Source organism: Chiloscyllium plagiosum, unplaced genomic scaffold (assembly GCF_037043375.1).
Source record: "Chiloscyllium plagiosum isolate Xiang-an unplaced genomic scaffold, Cpla_swu_hap1 HiC_scaffold_8, whole genome shotgun sequence".
NCBI lineage: Eukaryota > Metazoa > Chordata > Chondrichthyes > Orectolobiformes > Hemiscylliidae > Chiloscyllium > Chiloscyllium plagiosum.
This window is the reverse complement of record NW_028270146.1, coordinates 32,238,162-32,261,988: the sequence shown is the minus strand read 5'-3', so window position 1 is coordinate 32,261,988 and position 23,827 is coordinate 32,238,162. Positions and strand designations below refer to the sequence as shown.

The 23,827-nt window shown below is 38.9% G+C and overlaps 1 protein-coding gene across 3 annotated transcripts in view; it reads right to left on the bottom strand.

Moving 5' to 3' along the window:
- LOC122553421 (galactocerebrosidase) overlaps positions 1-23,827 on the bottom strand; it is a 74,976-nt gene that overhangs the window by 31,268 nt on the left and 19,881 nt on the right. For 2 of the 3 annotated variants that reach the window (XM_043697164.2, XM_043697160.2), the window contains 4 exons: positions 23,023-23,162; positions 19,327-19,365; positions 1,404-1,534; positions 658-813 (listed from right to left, as the gene is read on the bottom strand). In XM_043697164.2, coding sequence (XP_043553099.1) covers positions 658-813; positions 1,404-1,534; positions 19,327-19,365; positions 23,023-23,162 — 466 coding nt within the window. Of the gene's footprint in view, positions 1-657; positions 814-1,403; positions 1,535-14,616; positions 14,745-19,326; positions 19,366-23,022; positions 23,163-23,827 lie in introns of all 3 variants that reach the window. The other variant, XM_043697162.2, reaches the window with a different exon arrangement.

Here is a 23,827-nt window from a genome sequence, read left to right as displayed (position 1 = left end):
GGGTTCAATCCCCAAATCAGCTGAGGTTACCATGAGGAAGTCTACTTCTCAACCTCTCCCCTCACCGGAGGTATGGAGGCCCTCAGCTTAAATCATCACTAATTGTCTCTTTCTAAATGAGAGAACAGCACTATGGTCTGCTAAGATTAGGGTGACTTGACTTTGACTTCCGGAACCTCACCTGCGGCTGCTGAAGATACAAATATCTTTGCTTGAAGCCCCACAATTTCTTCCCTAACTTCCTGGGAAATACTTAATCAGGTCCAGGGGATTTCTAACTTAATATTTTTCCTGAGGCAAGGAGACCAAAATTGCACATGGTACTCTATGTGTAGTCTAATCAAATGTCTATGCAATTGAAGAATTACTTTACTGCTCCAGTACTGAAACCCTTGTGCAATGAAGGCCAATATTCCATTAGCCTTCCTAATAATATTTTAGCCTTCAGTGACTTATTGACAATGAGTAAGTGTCTTCAGACTATGTGAGAGCACTATGGAAGGAGCATCATCCAGAGTAGTACAATAGTTCAAAAGTCAAGTCCACAAATTTCAGTCTTATTGTTATTTTACACATCCCAAGAACTTGTTTGCTTTAGAATACTGTAGAGAAATGTACAGTCAGATGTTTGTTAACAGAATCCATGTTAACACTTACGAAGTCATATTGCCATTGACAAAATTCTGGTTAAGTATACGAGCCCAGCAACCTCCTCCAACATTATCATTAACAGTACTGTAGTCTTCAGATGACCATAGCTTCTTTCCAGTCTTCCTGGCATTACTGCTTGACAATGTTCCAGGATAATGGGCTCTAAGATATAAAACAAAATATTCATAAACCCAAAAGTGTTTAAATTTCATTCAAACATTGAAAATAATTACACCTAGTTCGACTTTAAAACAGACCATTTTTAAAAACCAACAATTATGGTATGCGCTATGGATTTCATGCCCAAACACATTAATTGCAACTTCAGAAATACAGCTAAATGTTAACAGAGAAAGGTGAAAATTAATAAAATCTTGATAAGTTGGTGATCAGCTTCAACCATTTGAATTGATTTTGCTATATTAGATTTACATATTGGATTTACCACATTAAAGGATAAAAAAAAAGTGACCTAGGCAAAAACATTGACCTCGTCACGTATTTGGTTTTCAATTTCTTTCCCACTTCAAGTTATACACTGACATTTGTAACCCAGCAAGGAGTATGTATAGTTAGACTGCTTGTCTCTATAGCTGCACATATGTGGAATACCTCGAATGTTAGATTTCAAACTGCAGTATCAAGTCAGGTGATATCCAAGTGCAAAGAACTTCCCCAAAGAAGCAGCTCACTGACATTGGAAACCTAATAATTGTTATTACCTTGCGAGAATAGAGCATATAAATGCCTACCCAATAATGTCGACCACATCACATAGTTCAGTATCTTGAAGCACAGACCAAGATATTGGTTCCCAAAGATTATCGCTGGCTATGATTTTCACCTGCTCTAGACCCATTTTGTCCATGGTGTATCTCAGCAGCTTGGCAGAAAAAGAGATAGTCAAAGGAAATGTTAGCATTTTAGCTAACTAAGCACAATGCAATTAAACTTAGGAGTGAATACAAATTTGTAAGACAGAAGTTACAATTAGGAAGTGTCTATAGATATTGGACTCTCACGCATCCTACACTCACCTTTGAAACATTTTGCAGCTATTTATTTTTTTTAAAAAAACGTGTTCTTTTCAAATTCATTATACTCCTAATGTGTGTTGGCATACACAACTGGCTTTCACCCTCCTATTTTCAAGCAAAACTAGCAAATCCGTAAGTGGGCCAGTGCAAAGCACTGAGAACAGGTACGTTTTCATATTACAACACAGAAACATCAATTATAATAAGTTGAAAGTTTTAAATTTGGCTGATATCAAACACAGATCTCAAACTATTAACATGCACTGCAAATTTGTGAAAAATCTATAGCATACAACAAAGAAAAGAAAAGGAGCAATTTACAACTCAAAATTGCTCAAGTGAAAAATGCTTAAGTGCAGTACATTTGGCAATCTTGCACTGAAAATTAGTTGTAACATTAAAATGAAAGAATCTGAGGTCACTTTACATAATATATATACACTGATTTCAAACTGAACTTTTCTGTAAAATTATAGACCATTTGCTTGACAGGAAGGTAAGTTGGTGAATCAATGCTGCACTACTGTAGTCTGATTAGAAGCAGACATGATAGCAATGTTTGAGGCATTCAGATGGACATGTAAACAGATAGAGAAGAGAAGGGACATGGACCATGTGCGCACTGATGGAATTATTTTGGATTAGCATTGCGCACAGTACAAATATGATGGGCTGAAGGGCCTGTTCCCATGCTGTTTTATGTTTACCACCTCTTTTTAATTCACTTATCAGATGTTGGTATCAATGGCTGGCCAGCCTTTACTGCCTGTCCCTAGTTGCTATTGTGGTGGTGAACTGCTTTCTTAAACTGCTGCTGAGAGAATTCCAGGATTTTGACCTGGCGACAGTGAAGGAATGGCAATATATTTCCAAGTCAGGGTGGTCAGCAGCTTGGAGGGGAACTTGCAGATGGTGGTGCTTCCATCTTTATTCTGCCCTTTTATGTGGAAGTGGTTGTAAACTTAGAAGGTGCTGTCTAAGGATCTTCAGTGAATTTCTGCAGTGCATTTTGTAGACAGTATACACTTATTATGAACTAGGCCAGATCCCCCCAAAACATTTCAAGAAGGTAGCCCAGACCCTAACTTTATTAGTTGTTTTAAGCAGGTGAACAATGTATCAACTACCTGGTTTTAAACAAAACAGAATTTATTTATGCGTCCCCATAAACATAAAAAGATAAAATCAAATACAGGTTCTTACGAGAGAGGAGAGAAAGAGGGGGAAGAGGGGGAAGAAAAAAAAATCAGCATGGAGCTGTTTCTTTGGGTCCAGCAGCTTCTGAGTTCCCAGCTAAGACTTGACCAGCAGCTGCGAAACAGCCAGTCTACTCAAACCAAAACAAATCCTGAGCTGTGAGTACTGGCCACTCCCCTTTCATTGTGCAAGACTTAAAAGCATTCTCAAGTAGTTAAACCCAGATATATTAGAACCTCTGACTTTATGACCCCTCTGAAAAAAACCAAAGACAACATAATGTCGTTCATTGTCACATACTACTGCTATGGTGATGGAAGGATTAGATCTGTCTGGATGTGGTGTCAATTAAGTGGCTGCTTTGCCCTGAATTGTGTCAAGCTCGAGTGTTGTTGGAGCAGCACCCATCCAGGCAAGTGAGGAGTCAGGAGGTGAGATACTCCTAGCCTCCGAAATACTGTTGTAGCCATAGGTGTTTATGTGACCAGTCCAGTTGAGTTTCTGGTCAATGGTAACCCCAATGATTTTAACAGTGGGGGTTCAGTGATGGTTAAACCACTGAATGTCTCGAATTGCCTGGCATTTGTGTGACAAATATTTCTTGCCACTTGTCAGCCCAAGCCTGGATATTGTCCAACAGATCTTGTTGCATTTGAACATGGACTGCTTCATTATCTGAGGAGTTGTGACTGGTGCTGAATATTGTGCAATCATTGGTAAACAAACTTTAGACCTTGTGATGGAGGAAAGGTCATCAATGAAGCAAAAGGTGGTGACTGAGCCTAGAGCACTACCCTGAGGAACTCTTGCAGAAATGTCCTGGATTGAGATAACTGACCTCCAACAAATTTCTTCCTATATGTCAAGTAATGACTCCAACCAGGGGAGTTTTCCTCCCAATACCCATTGATTCCAGTTTTGCTGGGGCTCCTTGATGCCACACGGTCATATGCGGCCTTGATTTCAAGGGCTGTCACACTCACCTCTAATTCAACTCTTTTGTCAGTGTTTGAACCAAGGCTGTAATGAGGTTAAGAGTCAAATGGCAGAACCCAAACTGGGCATCAGTGAGCAGATTCTGCTTGATAGCACTGTTAAAGAGATGACACATTCTACCACTTTATTGATGATCGAGAGTAGACTGACAGAGTGCTAATTGGTTGAATTTGTTCTGCTTTGTATGTATGGGACATACCTGGACAGTGTTGTAACTGTACTGGAAGAGCTTGGCTAAGGGAGTCACAAGTTCTGAAGCACAAGTCTTTAATACTATTGCCAAAATGTTGTCACAGCCCATAGCCTTGGCAGCATCCAGTGCCTCCAACCGTTTCTTGATATCACATGGAGTGAATCGAATTGGCTGCAGATTGGTACCTCAGTGCTTCCTCCACATGTTGTTCAACATGGAGGGTTCATCAGCTGAAGGAGGACAGATATTTGTAATGCTGAGGACCACTGGAGGAGGCTGACATAGTTCACCCACTTGGCACTTCTGGCTGAAAGTTGCTTCAGTCTTATCATTTGCATTTATCTGTTGGGCTCTTCCATCATTGAGGATAGAGAAATGAAGAAGTCTCCTCCTTCAGTGAGTTATTTATTCATGACTTGATGGGACAGGATTGCAGAGCGTAAATCTGATCTGTTAGTTGTGGGATCACTTAGCTATGTCTTTCACTTGCTGCTTTGTTCCGTTTAGCTCTTGCTGCTTATGTTGTTTGGTATGCAATTAAGCTAGTTTGGTAGCTTCACAAGGTTGACATCTCATTTTCATGTATGCCTGGAGAAGCTCCTGTCATGCCCTCCTGGACTCTCCATTGAATCAGGGTTGATCCCATATGCTGTGCCAGGGAGTGCTGGAGTACAATTCTGCTACTGTTGATGACTCTCATGGATGCCAGGTCTTGAGTTGCTGGATCTGTTCAAAGTCTGTCCAATTTAGCATGGTGATAGTCACAATGGAGGAAGGTCTCAATTTGAAAGCAGAACTTGGTCTCCTCAAGGACTGTGCAGTGGTCACTCTTATTGATACTGGCAATAACAGATGCATCTGAAGCCAGCAGATTGGCAAGGATGAGGTCAAGTATGCTTTGCCCCCCTCTTGGTTCTCTCACCAGTGCTGCAGATTCAGTCTAGCAACTATGTCCTTTAGGATCCAACCAACTTGATCAATAGTACTGCTGCTGAGCCATTCTTGGTGTTGGACTTCAATCTCCCAGGCTCATGAACCTTGAGGTGAAGCTTGGAATGATCTGGGGCTACTGCAGACTGGAGGATGCCACTGTGGTCTGGGTTGGAACAACATTGTTCTGAACTTTTATTCTGCGATGCTGGACGTTTTATTTCTCTATTTTCTAACATCTTGTAATTGAAGAAGCTGTACCTAGGTACTTTTGTACCCAAGATGGTATTGTAAATGGTGACCCATATACTGTCCATGTACATGTCAATAAAACAAAATAATTTGCACCCTTGCCACTCTCAGCATTTCCTCTGTGTGTTGATCAACATGAGGGTATTGATTCATCAGCCGAGGGAGGACAGTATGTGGTAATCAGCAAGTAATTTCTTTGCCCATGTTCAACCTGAAGCCATGAGACTTCATGGGGTCTGGAGTCAATGTTAAGTATTCGAAGGGCAATTCCCTCCTGACTGTATATTACTGTGCCACTACTTCTGCTGGGTCTGTCCTGGCATTGGAATGGTGATCCTGGTGCCTGGACATTGCCCGTCAGTTAGAATTCTGTAAGCTTGACAATGCCAAGCTGTTGCTCAACTGGTCTGAGATAGCTCTTCTAATTTTGGCTCTAGCCCCAGATGTTAGTAAGGTCTTCTTAGTGGGGTCTATAGGGCTATTTCTGCCATCTATTCGGGTGTATAGGGCAGTTGAGTGTATCAGTTCTGGAGGCTAGACCAAGTCAGGATGATAGGTTGCTTTCTCAGAAGAACTTCAGTGAACCAGATGGGCTTTTCTGACAGTGAATGGTTTCACTGTCTTCAGTAGATTCTTAAATTCCACCATCTACTGTGGCAGGATTCAAACTCATGACCTCAGAACATTAACAATGATACCACGAGCTTATCGTCTTCCTGCCCTCCAATTAAGGATGGGATTAAACAATTTACTGTTAAATGCATAGTGGACAAGAGCTAGAAATACAAGCCAGTTGAGTCTTCCCTGAAATTTGTGCTGAAATTAATTTTAAATATGGTCTCTGTCACTCTTAGAAAGATCCAAAGCACTAATGCATTTATGCAGGCTAAAGAAAAAAAACAACACATCTTACAATGCAAAGTACAACCATCATCTAGTTAAAGGCAGGGAAGATGTTGAGATAATTTTAATGCTGAGACAAAGACTAATGTTCTCAGTACATGGGTTCAAATCCCACCATAGCAGCTGAAGAGTCACACTGGACTTGAAATGTTCACATTTTTTGGTTCTTTGCAAATCTGCCAGACATACTGAGTTTCTACAACACTTTGTTTTTACTCATGATACAAATTAAATTTGTTTTTAAACAAAGAAACTGAAGTTGAAAAGTAGCCTTCATAATGGTAGTCAGCAAATCATAAACAGCTATAAAAAATGCTGTTGGTTCACTAAAGTTCTTTCAGGAAAGAAACATTCAGACCTTACCTGACAGACCTATATACAATACCAGATCCACAGCAATATGGTTGACTTTTAGATTCCATGAAATAGCATGGCAAGCCACTCAGTTCAAGGGTAATTAGGGATTGACAAAAAACCCTGACCTTGGTAGCAATGAGACACCCCATCACAGAATTCAAAAAATACAAGGCTGGCAGAAACAACAGTTATTGCTTAGTCATTTGACAACATTAATCTGAAATATTTAATTCAGATGAGTCTGAGGCAATGCACTCTGCTAATTTAAAAAAAAAACATTGCCCATAAGATTCAATGGGCTTTGGAATGTGAAATAGCATATTTAACATTATTTTGAAACAGACATTATTTATTCAAGATGTGTGCTGTCCAGAAAGGATGATATCAACAAGCAGGCTGATTGGCCAATCAGAATGAAGATTTCTCATGAATAGCAAACCAATAGGTACAAAACACAGATCAGAATTAGTTTTCTGAACATTTGACAGGAAACAAAATCATTACGATATACACAAACTTTGAAGTAGAAGCTACAATATCAAAATCATATTAAAAAAAAGCAACTTTAAACAATTACAACAGAGTCACCTCCACAATTTCCAACTATGTGAAGTAAGCCCATCAAGCTGCATTGTATCTGGGCCACAAGCTGGCCACCATCCCATCAACTAATGTGTCTTAGGAAATAGGAGTAGGCCACTCAGTCCTTCTGCCATTTGATATGGATACAGCTAAGTTTGTGGCCTTAACTCCATATTCTTAAAAGGAGATCTGAGAGGCAAGTTTTTTTTTGAAAAATAGAGAGAGTGGCAAGTGCCTGGTATATGCTGCCAGAGAAGGAGGATAAAGTTTAAGAAGGATTTTGACTGAAATATGAATAGGCAAGAAGTTGAGGTATATTGGTAGCAAAGAGGCAAATGGCTTTGAGTGATTTGGTGTAGTATTGGTGGGCCAAGGAGCCTGTTGCAGTGTTGTATAATTCTTTGTATTTGCCTGTCCTCAATAACCGTAATTCCCTTGTCAATAAAAACTTGGAATATTTTCAAAGTTGAGTTGGACATGGCAGGTCTCCACTGCAGTCTGAGGAACAGAATGCCCAAGAATAATGACACTTTGAGAAGAAAATTCCTCCCAATCGCTATCTTAAAGGGCAACACTCTGGCTGAGATTTAATGATCCAAACACCAATTATGAGGATGGGGATCTTCAGTGACAAGTGACTCACCATCCCCAGACAAACTTCAATCCTTAAGAGCTGACCAGTAAGTTTTTATGCAAATCATGGGCCTTAGTACTGAAGTCCTGCCTTGCCAGAAGCTAGAAACAGCATTGCAGAAAAACCATTGCTGGGTGGCCTGTTCTAAAATTTTCTAACTGCACCCCCCCCCACAGTGGGTTAAAATTATCTGAATCTATTCAGAAAGGAAAAAGATGACTTTGCACTGTAATAGTCATGTCAAAGAGGAAGCAACAAATAAAGAAAGGAGATTGCCATATTAGGCCCACTCTTCCCACAACACTGACTCACCGGATGAAGGAGGATTAGTGCAGCAAGGCCGTGACTACTTCTCACTGCCAAAAGAAAAACTTAACTGCTCAGAGAGATTCATTAGAACTTGAAAGATCATGCAAGCTGAGTGATTCAATAAAGCAACAACTCTCATCTATCCCAGATACAGCATACTGAATGACTGCATAGCTAGGGCATTGATGATCAGTTTGGATAAAACATTTAAACAGTTAAATAAGTCAGTGGTTTTGTCACATATTATTCCCAGTGGAAATTACAAAAATAAACTTAAAGATTGGAGCACTAAACAAAAAAAAAATCCAAAGAATTACAAAGGCTGGAAATCAGAAAACAAATTGCTGTAAAAAGCACAGCAGGTCTGACAGCATCTATGAACAGGTGACAGTTAACATTTCAGGTCCAGTGACTCTTCTTCAGAACTGATTTTAGTTAGGTTGATATATATGCTGAAGATGGAGTGGAGGAAGAGGATGGAGAGATAAGTGGAGATGAGTCCAGAAGGAGGGGAAGAGACAGACACGGAGTGAGAAAAAGGAATGGGCAAAAGATCAGCCTGGGAGAATCAATAGGGGACCAATAATGGCTGACAGTCGTTGTTCTTGGTAGCAGCCCATGTGATAACAAGGTCTGGCGTGTAGGGTTTTCGGCAATGTCACAGTCAAAGATGCTCAGGAACTAAAGTTAAAGGCCCCAAAGTTGAGAGTCACCGGACCTGAAATTGTTAACTTACTTCTCTACACAGATGCTGCCAGACCAGCTGAGCTTTTCCTGTAATTTCCGATTTTGTTCCTAAAATTATTGAACTTTATATTGAGCCTGGAAGGCTTCAGGATCCTCAAGTGGAAAATGAGACTCTGTTCTTTCAGCTTGTGCTGAGCTTTGCTGCAGCACTACAGCAAGCCTGAGACAGAGATGTTGGCCAGAGAACATGGTGGTGGTGCTGAAGTGGCAGGTAACATGAAGCTCAGGGTCATTTTTGCAGACAGAATATAAGTGTTCTGCAAAGCAATCTCCTAAGTTGCATTTCATCTCCCCAGTATACAGCAGACTACACTGAACAGTGAATATGGTAAACTAGATTGATTGGAGCAGGTAAATCTTTGCTTCATCTGGAAGGTGCGTCTGGGCCCTTGGATAATGAACAGAGAGGAAGTAAACAGCCAAAAATTGCACCACTTGCAATTGAATGGGGAGATGCTGTGGAGCGCTGTTGGGAGTGGAGGAGGAACAGACCAAGGTACCACAGAGGGAATGGTCCTTGTGGAAGGCTGATAAGGGAGAGTAGGGGAATGTGTGCCTGCTGGTGACATCCTGCTGGAGGTGGCAGAATTGGCAGCTAAGGATCCTTTGAATGTGAATGCTGGTGAGATGGTAGGTGAAGACAAAGGGGTGGGAGATGGGTCAGGCACAGCTGAGGGTACTGTCAACCACAGTTGTGGGGAATCCTCAGACAAGGAAGGTGGTGTACATTTTGGAGGCCCTCTTGCAGAAGATGGCATTATTGGAACAGATGCAATGGAGTCAGAGAAACTGGGAGAATGGAATACAGTCTTTACAGAAAGCAGAGTGTGACAATTTATAATCAAGGTAACTATAGGAGTGAGTGCATTTGTTGTGGATATTGGTGGCCAGCCTATCCCAGAAATGGAAACAGATGTTGAGGAAGGGAAGGGAGGAGTCAGAGATGGACCAAGTGAAAAGGTAAAGGCGGGTGGATATTGGAATTAATAAACTTTTCCAATCCAGACAGGACAGGGAAGCAGCAACAATGATGTAATGGATGTACGGAGAAAGGGTTGTGGGTGGGGGTTCATATCCGACCAGAACAAGGAACCCATGTACCCCACAAAAAGACAGGCATAACTAGGCCCATGACCACACCTTTGACCTTCTCTCTATCTCTACCTATCATTTACTCCTCCCCACTCCTCCTGCACCATCTTCAGCATTTATGTCAACCTTTTCCTTGCTCAAGTCAATTCTAAAGTAGGGTCTTCATTTGGACCCAAAATGTTAATTTTACCTTCACAGTTCCTACCAGATCTGCTGAGGTTTTCCATCAATTTCTGATTTTATTAAAGATTGTAGTCCACGTTTGAAGAAATTTTGCAGGTTTATCAGTAAATTCACTAAACCATTAAAGCTGGTAATGCACAAACAGTATTTTGTACTGTAAAAAGCCTGGTTTTCCTAATTACATCAGTTACCTGATTTTGTTTCATTTTTAGCTTTAACTATCATATTTGTGTTAAGTAATCACCTTGTCAACATTGCAATCAACTAATAAGCAGCTATTGTGAAAAAAACAAAATACACAGAACTGCTCAAACAATTTCTACTGAAGTACTAGATTTTTTTTTTGGGTAGAGAATAAGCAAAAAAATTCTAATTTGTTTTTCTTGAAAATCACATCAGAAGACGTGCAGGCAATGAATATGTAATAACAAGGTGTTAGGGAGGAGTGCTGAAAATGCCTGTATCCTGTTATTAACAAAACTGATTCACCATGTACAATTATGACTATATACCATTCATGGCACAGAAATAGAATTTAACACCAACTTAATCACATTGTGAATTTTATTTAAACTTGACTGTAATGTTGATGATCTGCTCATTAAATGTTAATTCTAACAGTTGTCAGAATACACAGTCCATTGTCAAATATCGCACATACTTTAGTAAATAGCTCATCAGTATTTGGTGTTCACAAAATCCTTAAAATGGATTACATTTGGAAAAGCAACAAGATCTACAGAAGTATTTTCTTTGAACAATAGAAAATTGCCAGTTGTCAACATATACTATTTATTCATTTTTACTTATTAACGGGATGTAGGCATTACTCGTTAGACTAACATTCCTAATTGCATTTGAGTGGGTGGTGGTGGCCTTTTTGAACTGCTGCAGTTCGCATGGTTTAGGTTCATCTTGTGCTGTAGGGAAGTAAGTTCCAGAATTTTGGATCAGCAACAATGAAGGAATGGTAATATAGGTCCAAGTCAGGATGTGCAGCTTGGGGATGATGTTGCCCTACTTCTGCTGCCCTTGATCTTCTACATGACCGAGGTAATGAGTTTGGAAAAAGACTTTTGGTGAGTTACTGCAATGCTCCCGACAGGTGGCAGTTGTATGTGCCACTGTGGAGGTGGAGAGAATAAATTTTGAAAGTAGAGAATGGAATGATAATAGAGTGAATTGCTTTGTCTTCAAATGTATTTATCTTCTTGAGTGTTGCAAGAGCTACACTCATCAAGGCAAATATACAGTATTCTATCACAGTCTGGTGAACAGATTTTGAGGAGCCAGATGGTGAGTTACTCACCAGAGAATGCCCAGCCTTCAACCCGCTCCTGTAACCACAGTATTATTAGTGCTAGACCAGCTTTGTTTCTAGTCAATGGTAACCCCAGGATGTTGATAGTGTGGAATTCTGCGATGCTAATGCCACTCAATGTCAAGGGGTGATGGCTAGATTCTCACTTGTAGGTGGTGAGCATTTCCTGTTACTTATGTACAAGTTACAAAGAACACTTACATCACACTAACTCATGCCTGACTGTTGTCCAGGTCTTGCTGTATTTGGACACGGACTGCCTCTGTATTTGATGCATTGCTAATGGAGCTGAACAATCAGTAACCATCCTGACTTCTGATGTTATTATGGAGGGAAAGTCATTATGAAGTTGCTGAAGATGGTTGGGCTTAGGATACTACCCTCAGGAAATCCTGCCATGATGTCCTATAGCTGAGATGACTGACCTCCAAGAATCACAACAACAACCTTATGGGCGGCACGGTGGCACAGTGGTTAGCACTGCTGCCTCACAGCGCCAGAGACCGGGGTTCAATTCCCGCCTCAGGCGACTGACTGTGTGGAGTTTGCACGTTCTCCCCGTGTCTGTGTGGGTTTCCTCTGGGTGCTCCGGTTTCCTCCCACAAGGTCAGGCGAATTGCAGGTCAGGCGAATTGGCCATGCTAAATTGCCCGTAGTGTTAGGTAAGGGATAAACGTATGGGTGGGTTACGCTTCGGCGGGCCGGTGTGGACTTGTTGGGCCGAAGGGCCTGTTTCCACACTGTAATGTAATCTAAAACCTTCCTTTGTGATAGCTATGACTCCAAGCAGCAGAGTGTTCTTTCTAATTTCCAATGAGTCCAGTCTTACTGGGGTTCCTTGATGTCATTTCAATCAAAAATCATCTTGATGTCAAGGGCAGAGTCCATTGAGTTCCATTATTTTGTTCATGTTTGGACTTAGTCTGTGATGAGATTAAGAGTGGAGTATGCCTGGTGGAACCCAAATTTTACATCAGTGAGCAGACAAACATGGATAAAGACAGTCATCGATACTGCTGTCAATGAAACCTTTCAAAGCTTTGTTGATTACTGAATGTAAACTGTTGAGGCAATAATGGTTCATGTCGGATTCATTCTATTTTTGCACACCAGACACATCTAGGCAATTTTACATGTTGCCAGGTTGATACCAGCAACTATACTGAAACAGCTCATTAAGGGCATGGATAGATCTGGGGCACTTTTTCACTATTACTGCCACAATTTTGTGAGGACCCATAGCCTTTGCAGTATCCGGTGCCTTCAGCTGTTTCGCGATATCGTGTGGAGTGTATCAATTAGCTGACATGTTGGCATCCAAGATGGTGGAAATCTCAGGAAGAAGTTGAGATAGAGCATTCACTCACACTCAGTATATTTGGCTCACAGCGCTTGGACATGCTTCAACCTTGTCCGCTGCACTGATGTGCTGTGCTCCCCAATCACTTCAATAAAGACATTTGTAGAACTCTCTTTAAGTGAGTTATTTTGTTGACCACAACTAATCACAACTGGATCTAGCAGAACTCCAGAGCATTAAATTGATCTGTTGTTTGAGATCACTTAACCCAGTCTATCACATGCTGGTTGAACTGCTTGGCATCTAACTAGTCCTGTGCTGTACTTTCACCAGACCGAAGCCTCTTTTTGGTCACTGAGCATGGTGATAGAGCTGTACAATACATTGATGGTCATCTTAAATGTGAAGGTGAGACTTCATCTTCACAATAACTGTGGGGTGATCAAGCTTACTGATAATGTCACTAACAGATGCATCTACTACAGATAGTTTAGTTTTTTAATGGTTTTCTTGAGGTTTAGTGACATTAAAATTAAAACAAAAGATGTGTGTTATTTTCTCTGTAGTTACCTTTGAGTTCTAATTTTCACAGGTTTGGATGTTAACAGTAACAACCAAAAACATCAGATGACCTAATATTTATAAATCAGCAAAAAACATTCAAAGCAGGACTGTAAATAAAGCAGCATCTTTATCAAAATACCCTACAATCATTTATTTTTCTTTCACATGTATAATACGATGCAACACAAACATAAATTCAATATGTGATTCAAAAATGTTGCAAAGTTTCTGATATTTGTGCATATATGAAATATGTACTAAAGCTTTGGTATATTTGATCTTGCAATAACTGATATTGACAATTCTCCAAGCTCAGTTTTCATAAGAAGATGTGGGCTCAGCTTGCAAAAGGTAGTAGGGAGAGAGAAGTGGAAACAGAAGGATGAGCAAAGAACACAAAAAAGGAAGAGAAAAAAAAGAGAAAAGCAAAAACAGAGAGAGAGAGAGAGAGAGAGAGAGAGAGAGATAATAGTTTTGACAAGTGGTTAAAGCACTGCATATTACATGCCAAGCTGATAATACAATCATCTGATTTATTGCCACTCTTAATGTCTCCCTATAAGAGGTCAGTAGAAGAATTCAAATGATTGGATTTCAAAAGGACAGACAGTGAAATAGTGGGTTATTGATCTGGGACATAGATTTGAATCTTACCATGGTAGATAATGGAATTTCAATGCAATAAAAACATCTGGAATAAAGGGTGACCATGGAAGCACTACTGATCATTGCAAAGACTCATCTCGTTCACCAATACTTTAGGGAAAGAAATCTTTCACCTTTACCTTGTCGACTCTTAAATGCCCTCTGGATAATTAAGAAAAGATCAATAAATGCTAGCCTAACCAGCAATGCCCACATCCCAGGAATGAATAAAAGATATCCAAATTTTCAAAAAAGGTTTGTTTTATGGATTCTAGCCATTTGGTAGTCAGATTCTTTTTGATAGACATCAAAAGATGATTTAAAAAGGCAGACGATTCATAGCCATATCAGAAACTTTTGCTGATTTGGAAGGGAGCCAAACTAGGCTAACTATATTTTTTTTCCATATACACGCTGGAGACAGGCAACACTGGACATTTCAAAGTTATCCTTGAAGACATTCCTTGAATTTTTAATATTCCAATTTTGATCCACGGTCAATGTTTTTGCTTAATTCCTATCCCATTCATTCATTAAATATAAGAAAGAGGAATTTCTTTTACCACTGGAATAGAACAGATCAATCCTAATGAATGTAGTCAATCCAAAATAGGCTTTCATTTGCATCCTGTACATGTGAAACGAAATTGGACCCCAGGATACATAAGACAGACAAAAAACATGGGTTGAAATTTCTTAGACAAGTTAGCCCTAAAAACTTACCCTATAATTTTAACTGCATCATTTAGGTATGGATCAACTAACATATCATTTGCGATCCCCCAAGTTCCATCAGCAGCAATAATACCAACATTCTTTAAACCAATTTTATCCAGAGACTGGCGCAGCACCTTTGCAACAAATAAAGACAAAAATCACTGGACTATATATAGAAACATACTAAGTATCTATACTGCAAATTTACAAACTGTTAGTATCAGAAGGCAAAAGTGAGGACTGCAGATGCTGGAAACCAGAGTTCAGATTAGAGCGGTGCTGGAAAAGCACAGCAGGTCAGGCAGCATCCCAGGAGCAGGAAAATCAACGTTTCGGGCAAAAGCCCTTCATCAGGAATACAGCTCTATTCCTGATGAAGGGCTTTTGCCCGAAACTTCGATTTTCCTGCTCCTCAGATGCTGCCTGAACTGCTGTGCTTTTCCAGCACCACTCTAATCTAGAAACTGTTAGTACCAGAACCACAATCAAGCCAGTTAACTACAAAAATCAGTGATCTCCCCCTGTTGTCTACTCATGATTTTGTGTTTTGTTCTCAAAATGTAAAATAGTTAATTAGATTAAAAAGCTATTTTTGACAAAGTGTCTGCTTCACTTTCAATAGCAGGCATAAAAAACACGTGGAGTGCTTAACAAGAAACACTGGATTCAAGAAGAATATTTCCTTATGAACTGACAAACCAAATATTCTCTTGTTGATCTTTATAAATATACAGGAAAATAGGATCAAGACCACTTAATACTGCACTAACTTTGCTTTTCCTAAAAAAAATTGAGTAAAGAGCCAAGATATCACAGACAGATATAAAAGAAAAACCAAATATTAGGAAATACCAATGAAATGCCATCTGGGACCCAAAAGGCTAAAGATTATCAGAGGAAGAAGAGGAGAGGGAGGCAAGGAGTCTCAAACCTGAAAGATGGCAGAACTGAACAAAAACAGAAATGAATGCTCAATTCATTATGATGAGGTTGCATGGACAGGTCCAGTATGGTATTTTAGCAACTTCAAATGAATGGAAGAAACTTGAAAATAATTGACCAAGACTAAGAAAAGGAGAGTTACTGTGGAGATAATAGAAGCCAGAGACAAGTGTAGCATTAATTGATTAGACCAGACTTTTCCTTGCATTTTGCCGTAATGCAGAGGGGTTTGGAAGAGCCTCCACACACACGAAAGCCTTGTTCAAAACTTCTACAGTCTTTATTATAATAGTTACGAGGAAAAAAAGACAAAACTTGGCACGGGATGGCCTTTACTACAGGCTTTACGATCGAGAAAAGATTTCAAGGCTCTAGCAGAGTTGCTAGATTTTTTTAAAAAAGTCTTCAAAATGGTAAATGTGTCACAATAAAAGCTATGGCAATCCAACTGTTGTGAAGACTTGCTCCAGAAATCTTTGAACCACTATTATCGCAAAATTATAATACAGGCCTCCAGCCAACAAAATGGAAAACTGATCAAGTGTGGGATCTGGCCAACTGACATCCCAGTTTATTCTCAATCATCTTTGATGAAAAGTACTACAATATGACACTTACTCACCAATAATGTTTTTAAGCTGGATTCCACCAGGAATACTTTTCTCTTAACTTCATTACATCCTTAGCCCAAGCATACACCTTTAGAATTTAGTTATTTTGTAAGGTACAGTAAATGCTTAGTGGGTAGAGTGACTTAATGTGAAGACAGCATTTAATCAAGTGTGGCATCATGGAGCTATACTATTGAATGTAAGCTTGCATGCTGAGCTGGAAGGTTAATTTTCAGAACTTTTGTCACCTTATTAGGTAACATCAGTGAGCCTCTGGTGAAGCACAGGGGTTAGTGACCCGTTTTCTATTTGTGTGTTTCTGTTTCCTTGGGTTGGTGATGTCATTTCCTGCGGTGACATCATTTCTTATGCTAACGTCAAGTGACATCACCACATGAAATGATGTCACTGCAGTAAATGACATCACCAACCCAAGGAAACCAAAACATACAAATAGAAAACAGGTCACTAACCCCTGTGCTTCACCGGAGGCTCACTGATGATGTTACCTAATAAGGTGACAAAAGTTCTGAAAAGTAACCTTCCAACTCAGCGAGCAAGCTTACACCCAGAACCTAAACCGATTACAAATCATCTCAAAACTTGTGAGGTAAAGTATAATCGAGATTACTGGGAATCTGTAGAAAACATTCCACTGACTGAAATTGCACCTAACAATGGTTGTGATTATCGGAGGTTGATCATTTAACCTCTGATATTATTGCAGGAGTTCCATAATTGCGTCCTAGGCCCAACTATTTCCATTATTTTATCAAGACTTTCCTTCCATAAGAAATAGGAACTGGAGTAGGCTATTTGGCTCCTTTAAGCTGTTCCACCAAAAGCTGATTTGACATCCACTTTCCTGCATATTGCTCATAAGCCCTGATTCCCTTACTGATCAAGGATCTATCTCAGTCTTAATTATACACAAGAATTCTGCCCAGAGCTCATCCCTCAAAAGAAATTCCTCCTTATCATAAAGTTAGAAGTAGGAGTGTTCGCTCATAAATTGCAAAAACTAATACAACTAAGAGCAATTCATTAGATTATGCTGTTTATGTAGGCACACAGTCATCTCCACGTGAAAAGAAAAATCTCACCACCACAATCAAAAACCACAGCAAAATCTTGACTGTCACCACTAACCAGAAAGTTAACGGTACCAGCCAAATAAATACTGCAGTTACATGAATAGTTCAGAAGCTGAACACTCTATGGTTCATCACTCACCTCTTAACTCCTCAAAGTCTCTCTCTCACCCACTGTGATGGAATACTATTCTTGCCAGAATAACTGCATTTCCAACATTCAAGAGGTGTGATGCCATCCATGACAAAGCAACTTGACTGATAAGCACATAAATTGATCACCCACCACCTCGCACCCTCAATTTCCAGTGCAACACTGCTGCAACTCACATTCGGCAAAAGATGTATGGCAATAATTCACCAAAGCTTCCCCAACTGTACTACTGAAATAGGTGACCCACTAACAACTGGAAAGATAAGGCAGTACAGGCACCATGTTCCTCTCCAATGCATAAACTTGAAAATATATTGTTGTTCCTTTAGTATTGCTGGGTCAAAACCCTGTAATTTGCTACTGAATAGCACTGGGCTATATCTACAACACATTCATTTAAAAATGTTCAACATCGAACCATCATCATGCAACAGTTAAGAGAAAATAAAATACCTAAGATCATAGCTTTGCGGGGAAGCTGCATGAAGGTAACTTACTCAGAAATGTGCTGTCAAATACATTGAATGTGTCCAATGTTGTAAGACATGATTCATTAGAGTTTCAAGAGGAGGATCACAGAAGTGTTATACTGGCAGGGTTTTCACACAGGAAAAACTTTTGCAGTGCATTGCTTTTTAATCATGTCTTTTGATAAATGTGGCGTAGTAATATGGCATCATGGAGTCATCAGTTATATTTTGTTATCCACACAATGGTTTTAGAAGTTACTTATGATGTAGATCACCATTTGTAAACATTACCAAGTCCAAAAGATGGTGGAATAGCCAAGAAGATGACAAGAAAAGTAACTTTAGTTAATAAGTATATGTGTACCGAGGTATATGTTTACAAAACATAAAATGTTAGCTGATTCTAAATCAAACTAACGTTTCTTTGTTATGTCAGAAAGCCAAACCAATATTAAATAATCATATGACTGGTTGGAATGTAATTTCAAAGCAAGCACAAAACTATAAATCATTTCCTTTCACAACTACAACATCCATTACTTAAGGAACTGAAGTGGTCCAACTTATTCTGGCATGGTACTGTTAATCAAAAGACAAGCTTTCACTGAAATTTCAGTCATTCTGAAAGCAAGGGTCAAAACTAATAACAAGTTGCCTTTAGTCTTCATTAAGTACTTGATGAACGAAGATTTAATAAGTTATTATATAACATATTCACATCCTCTCAAAAACAATTGTAATAACTCACCCGAGTTTTGGAGCAAAAATAGCAATTTGTATCTTTTTGCCATTTATCACAAAGGTTGAAAAAAAAGTCTACTTTAGTACAAAGGCACATTCCTCTGATTATTCAAAAGTAAAATTTTGCAAAATTAAAATTTTTATCAGTTCATAAAAACACTATGCCTTTCCAAGCATGAATGGCCAATAAATTGAAAATTCCTTACTTATGAAACAAAGTAGTACATTCTGAGAGATAATTTAACATTACTTCAAGGTCATGACATGAATTTGGGCTTTTCTACAAGAATATGTCAATGTCTTATTCCAACGGACAAAATTGAGCAATAGCAGCAGTTCTCCTTTATCTCAAAAAGAAAAATGTTACTGTAGCTAGTTCCAGTTACAATTTTATCATACCAAATGACAATGCTGGACCTCATAATTTCAAAGCCAATTATAATTTTACATAATGAAAACTAAGTTAATTGTTCTATTTTGTTTATTCAGTCTAAATGCTATAATTTGTTTTTAAAAAATCTTTGCACAACAGGATATTCACAAAACCTGTATTAGGTAAATTTCACAGATGGTCAGCATGCAGAGAAATGTGTCCTTGTGAAGTTCATTTTATATTTTTACATTATGTTTTAAAACATAATGTACTATTTAAAGAAACAAAGGTGAAGATAATTAAAAGCTTATCATCAAAATTATTCTACACTTACCTCAATGTACTTTGTGTTAAATGTTCTCTCGTTCCAAATCTAGAACAGAAAAGCATTAAATTCCATTTTTATCTATGGACATTTTAAAATTCAAATAAAGTTGTTCTTAAAAACAATGTGATGCTAAGTCTATGAAATAGCAACAATTTTACTACTAGTTGTTAAGAACTGTACCCAAAACCAGAAGCAATGATTACTCACATTTAGCTACATTCTGCATGTCAAACTACAATTGTTAATGTTTTTAAATTCTAGAATTAAGAAGCAAAATCTTTGCTCCATGTGCAGGTCAATAGGAATATAAAGTGCACATGCAGCATTGTTCTAAGGAGAATTGTTAAAATATAATTATTTTTACTGAATGATGTTCATACCAGATTGCATTGTACTTCCAGCATCAAGAACATTCTCTACAGGCAAACTCTCTGCCTCATAAGTTTGGATGGAGTGTACTTCTAGGAAATTTCATATATAGAATCACAAAAGCAATGGCATTGGATGCTGCTTTTCGACCCTCCATTCCCACACTAAATCTAGTGCTTTAATCAGGTAAATCCATGTCCTTTGGAACCAAACAAAAATTTACAGGAAGAACAGCTAATCAACCCATTATGTCTGCACTTCTAATCCCACTTCCCTGCACATGATCCATAGCCTTGCAGGTTACAGCACTCCAGGTGCAAATCTAAGGAACCTTTTAAATTAATTAAGGGTTTCTGCCTCAACCAACAAACCTGGTGGTGAATTCCAACATCCACCACCCTCTGGGTGAAAAAGTTTATCTTGTGCCACTTCTAATTCTTCTTCCAATCAGCATAAATCTCTATCCCTAATACTTGACCTTGTTGCTATGGAAAACAAGTCTTTCTAGTTTACACTATCTATGTCCCTCAGAACTTCTTAAATCTCAGTGAATTCACCCATTAGCTCCCTCTGTTTTAAGGAAACAACTCTAGCCTATTCAATATTTCTTCGTAGCTGCATGTTTCAAGAATTGGAAACATTCCTGAAAATCTCTTATATATCTTCTCCAGAGTAATTATGTTCTTCCTGGATAGCAGCGACCAAAATTGTAGACAAAATTCCAGCTGTAACCTATTCAGCGTTTTGTACAGTTCCAAGTGCTTTACTACAATCTATATAGGCAAAGATCACTGGGCCTCTTCCCAAACCACGATCAATTCTCCATCTCCCTTCTCAAAAAATTCAACAAGTTTGTAAAAGATGACCTTTCTCAACAAAACCATTCTAATTGTTCCTGATTAATTCAGGTCTTTCTAACAGACAGTTTATCCTGTCTCTCAGAACTGATTCTAATAATTTGCCGATAATTATGTGACCTGCTCCTTGCACCTTTTCTAAAGGATAGCACAACGTTTGCATACCTCCAATCCTCTAATGCTCAAAGCATCCACTTTGTACTCCCTGGCTTCCTTTACCAGACTACAATATGATCCATCTTGCACCGGTAATTTATTCATTCAAGGTGGTCAGTTCCTCCAATACTTCCTCATGCATAATGCTTTAGGTATCCATTATTTCACACTTCCTCTTCAACTTGAGTATCTGCAAAATTCCTGCTTTGTAGTCTTCACAAATGGAGGAAGTACTTATGAAGAACCCTGTCCACATCTTTGTTATCCCTGCACAAGGTACCATATACATCTCTGATCAGGTCTACCTTTCCTTAGTTATCCTCTTGCTCTGAAAGTAACGATAAAACATTTTTGGATTTTCCTTGACTTTAACTGCCACTATTTTCTCATATTCTCTTTCCTATTTTACTTCAACCTGTACCTTTTTTGTAAAAAAAATTATTCATGGGATGTGGGAGTTGTTTTGGCCAGCCAGCATTTATTGTCTATTCCTAATTTAAGTTTTTGTAACTGTCAGAGGCTTGTTTTTAAAAAAATAAACTTTAGCCTATCCTATAAAGATCTGGATGAACAGGAAGCTCTAGATTTGGCAGTACTACCCTTTATGTGCCAAGTAAAAACTAATGCGTTTTTCTCCCTCCCCCCCCAATTTTCCATTCTTTTTTGTCTCCAATAACACCCCTCCTCCAACCCTAATCGGCAGGATCTGAAAGAAATCCCCAAACAGATTGTTAGATTGGTAAAGGAGTTTCAATGATTCATTACAATTTCTTGTACCTACTTGTCTGATTTAAAGGTGAACTTTGAATTGAATGAAAACAATTTATATCTATATGATGGTGTTATAAAATAAAACACAAAGGCTTGACATAGGAATATTATAAAACAAAGTATAACATCGCATAATACAAGGAACTATTAGACAGTCGAGTAAAGTCTTGGTCAAAGAAATTGTTTCCAAGAAATCTCAACAAAGCAAGGTGAATTAGAGATGTATAGGGATAGTGATTCACAGTGTGGAGCCTAGGAAACTGCAGATATGGCCAACAATGGTGGAGCTATTAAAATCAAGAATGCATAAGAAACAGAATGGTGCAAATATTTGGGAGGGTTGTGGCACAATAACAAGTAACAAATAGAGGGGGGGGGGGGGGGGGGGTGAGGCTGGGGAGAGATGTGAAAAGGATGACAAACAGGAACCAATGTAGGTCAAATGCACAGAAGTGATTGGAATGTGGATAAGCTCAGGTTTACAGAGAAATGCAGAAAACCAGTCAGGAATGCAAATATAGAGGTAACAAAAGCGTGAATGAGATTTTCAGTAACAGATGAGCTGAGACAGGAGTGAAGTTGGATGGTAGTAGAGGTGGAAATATTCTTGCCATCATTATTACAGACTGAGGTTGAAGTTCATCACAGATTTAAAATATGACACCAAGGACGCTAAAGAATTTCATCCTTTTGCCCTGATGAGGAATGGAGCTGGTACTTAAATAATGGAGTTTGGAGTGGGGACCAAAGACAATACAATCAATCTTGGAAAGAATTTCTGTTCATCCAATAGTGAATATTGGATATGTGGGCTGATAATTGGGAATTATGAGCAGTGGTAGTGAGTTAAAGCTAGAGGTTGTCAGTACATTTGAGAAAATTAATATTGTGCTTTCAGACGAGATCGCCGAGTCGCAGATTCAGGGCAGGTTATCTGTAGTTACCAGAGATAGCAGTTTGGGAGCAGGTTGGAAATCCAGTGCAAGTAATTTTCTTATTACAATCTGATGGACAAAAATGAAACCACTTGATAATAATCTCACCTAGCTGACAACAGCGCAGAGGTACTAACAGTGAATAGTATGAACAAATATGGCAAAGTTACAGGCAAACAACAATGAGGGGAACTACTTTTGTAACAGTCACAAAAGATACAATTTGTGGCTGTCATAAGATCTATTTAGTGCTGTCATAAGAGGTGTTTTAGTACTGTAACAAGGACAGAAACCTGATTGGAAGGATACACCTTAATGGGAACAGGTAGGGAGTCTCATTGGCAAATTGAATTCAGGGAGGACATGAGAAGAGACAAGGGAAAGATCAGAGTTCAGAGCAATGCCAGGGTTGCATAAAAAGAAAGTTTCGCTAAGTACACTCAAGAAAAGGAGACACGCAGCAGAGGGCAGCTGATATCACAGTCTGATCACAATGTCAAAGAAGCCAATCTGCTCTTCATTCATTTTTCAAAGATAGAGGGCACAATGAAAGTTTGATTATTATATGCTATAACATTCGGGTTTCAACAACATTAATTAATACAGGTACTAACCCCAACATAATCAATATCCAAATTATGATAGGATTTGGCACCATGAATCCATGAAGCAACATAATAGGCCGTTTTGTCTGGGCAGGTATAAGGCCAGTTGGTTCCACAGCCAATCCAACCAGGAAAGGCCCAAGGTAACCCTAATAAGAAAATAAACACTCACTAAACAAATGCAGTTGATATAAAGCAATATTAAAAGTCTTTCAAATTCAATTTTGTTGAGTTTAAGTTTTAGAGTTTCTTCTAAATGTGGTAACATGTGATACACTTCCAAGGTTGCAGTTTAATCAACTGCCTTGCCCTTCACTCGGGCATCCCAAGGTAAGCTGCAAAACCCACACTTCCAAAACAAGCAACTCATCCAAAAGCATGAAAGAAAAAAAGATTCTTGGGTTTTTTTTCTGGTGATTCAATGCCGCACCAATTATATCTGTGATTGAAGAATGATTGGAAAATACTGTTAATTTCCTCTTCTCAATCAAGGCTTCATAGAAACAAATAAACACACACAATCACCCAAGCAGTTCTGTATATAGCATAAGAAATGTGAATTGAACTAACAGCATTGTGCATATCCCTACACCCCAATGCAGCAGAAGGTTACAACTCACCAGCACCTTCTCCAGGGCAATTAGGAATGGACAAATAAATGCTGACTCAGACAGTGACACCCACATCCCATGAACTATTAAAACAAACTCAGAAAAGTGATTGATTTATTTTTGTATCAAGATTAAGGGCTGGAGAACTAAAAGGAATGTGTATTTGATACTGAAGGTATTCTAGCTAGTCTCATAGCCAGTCA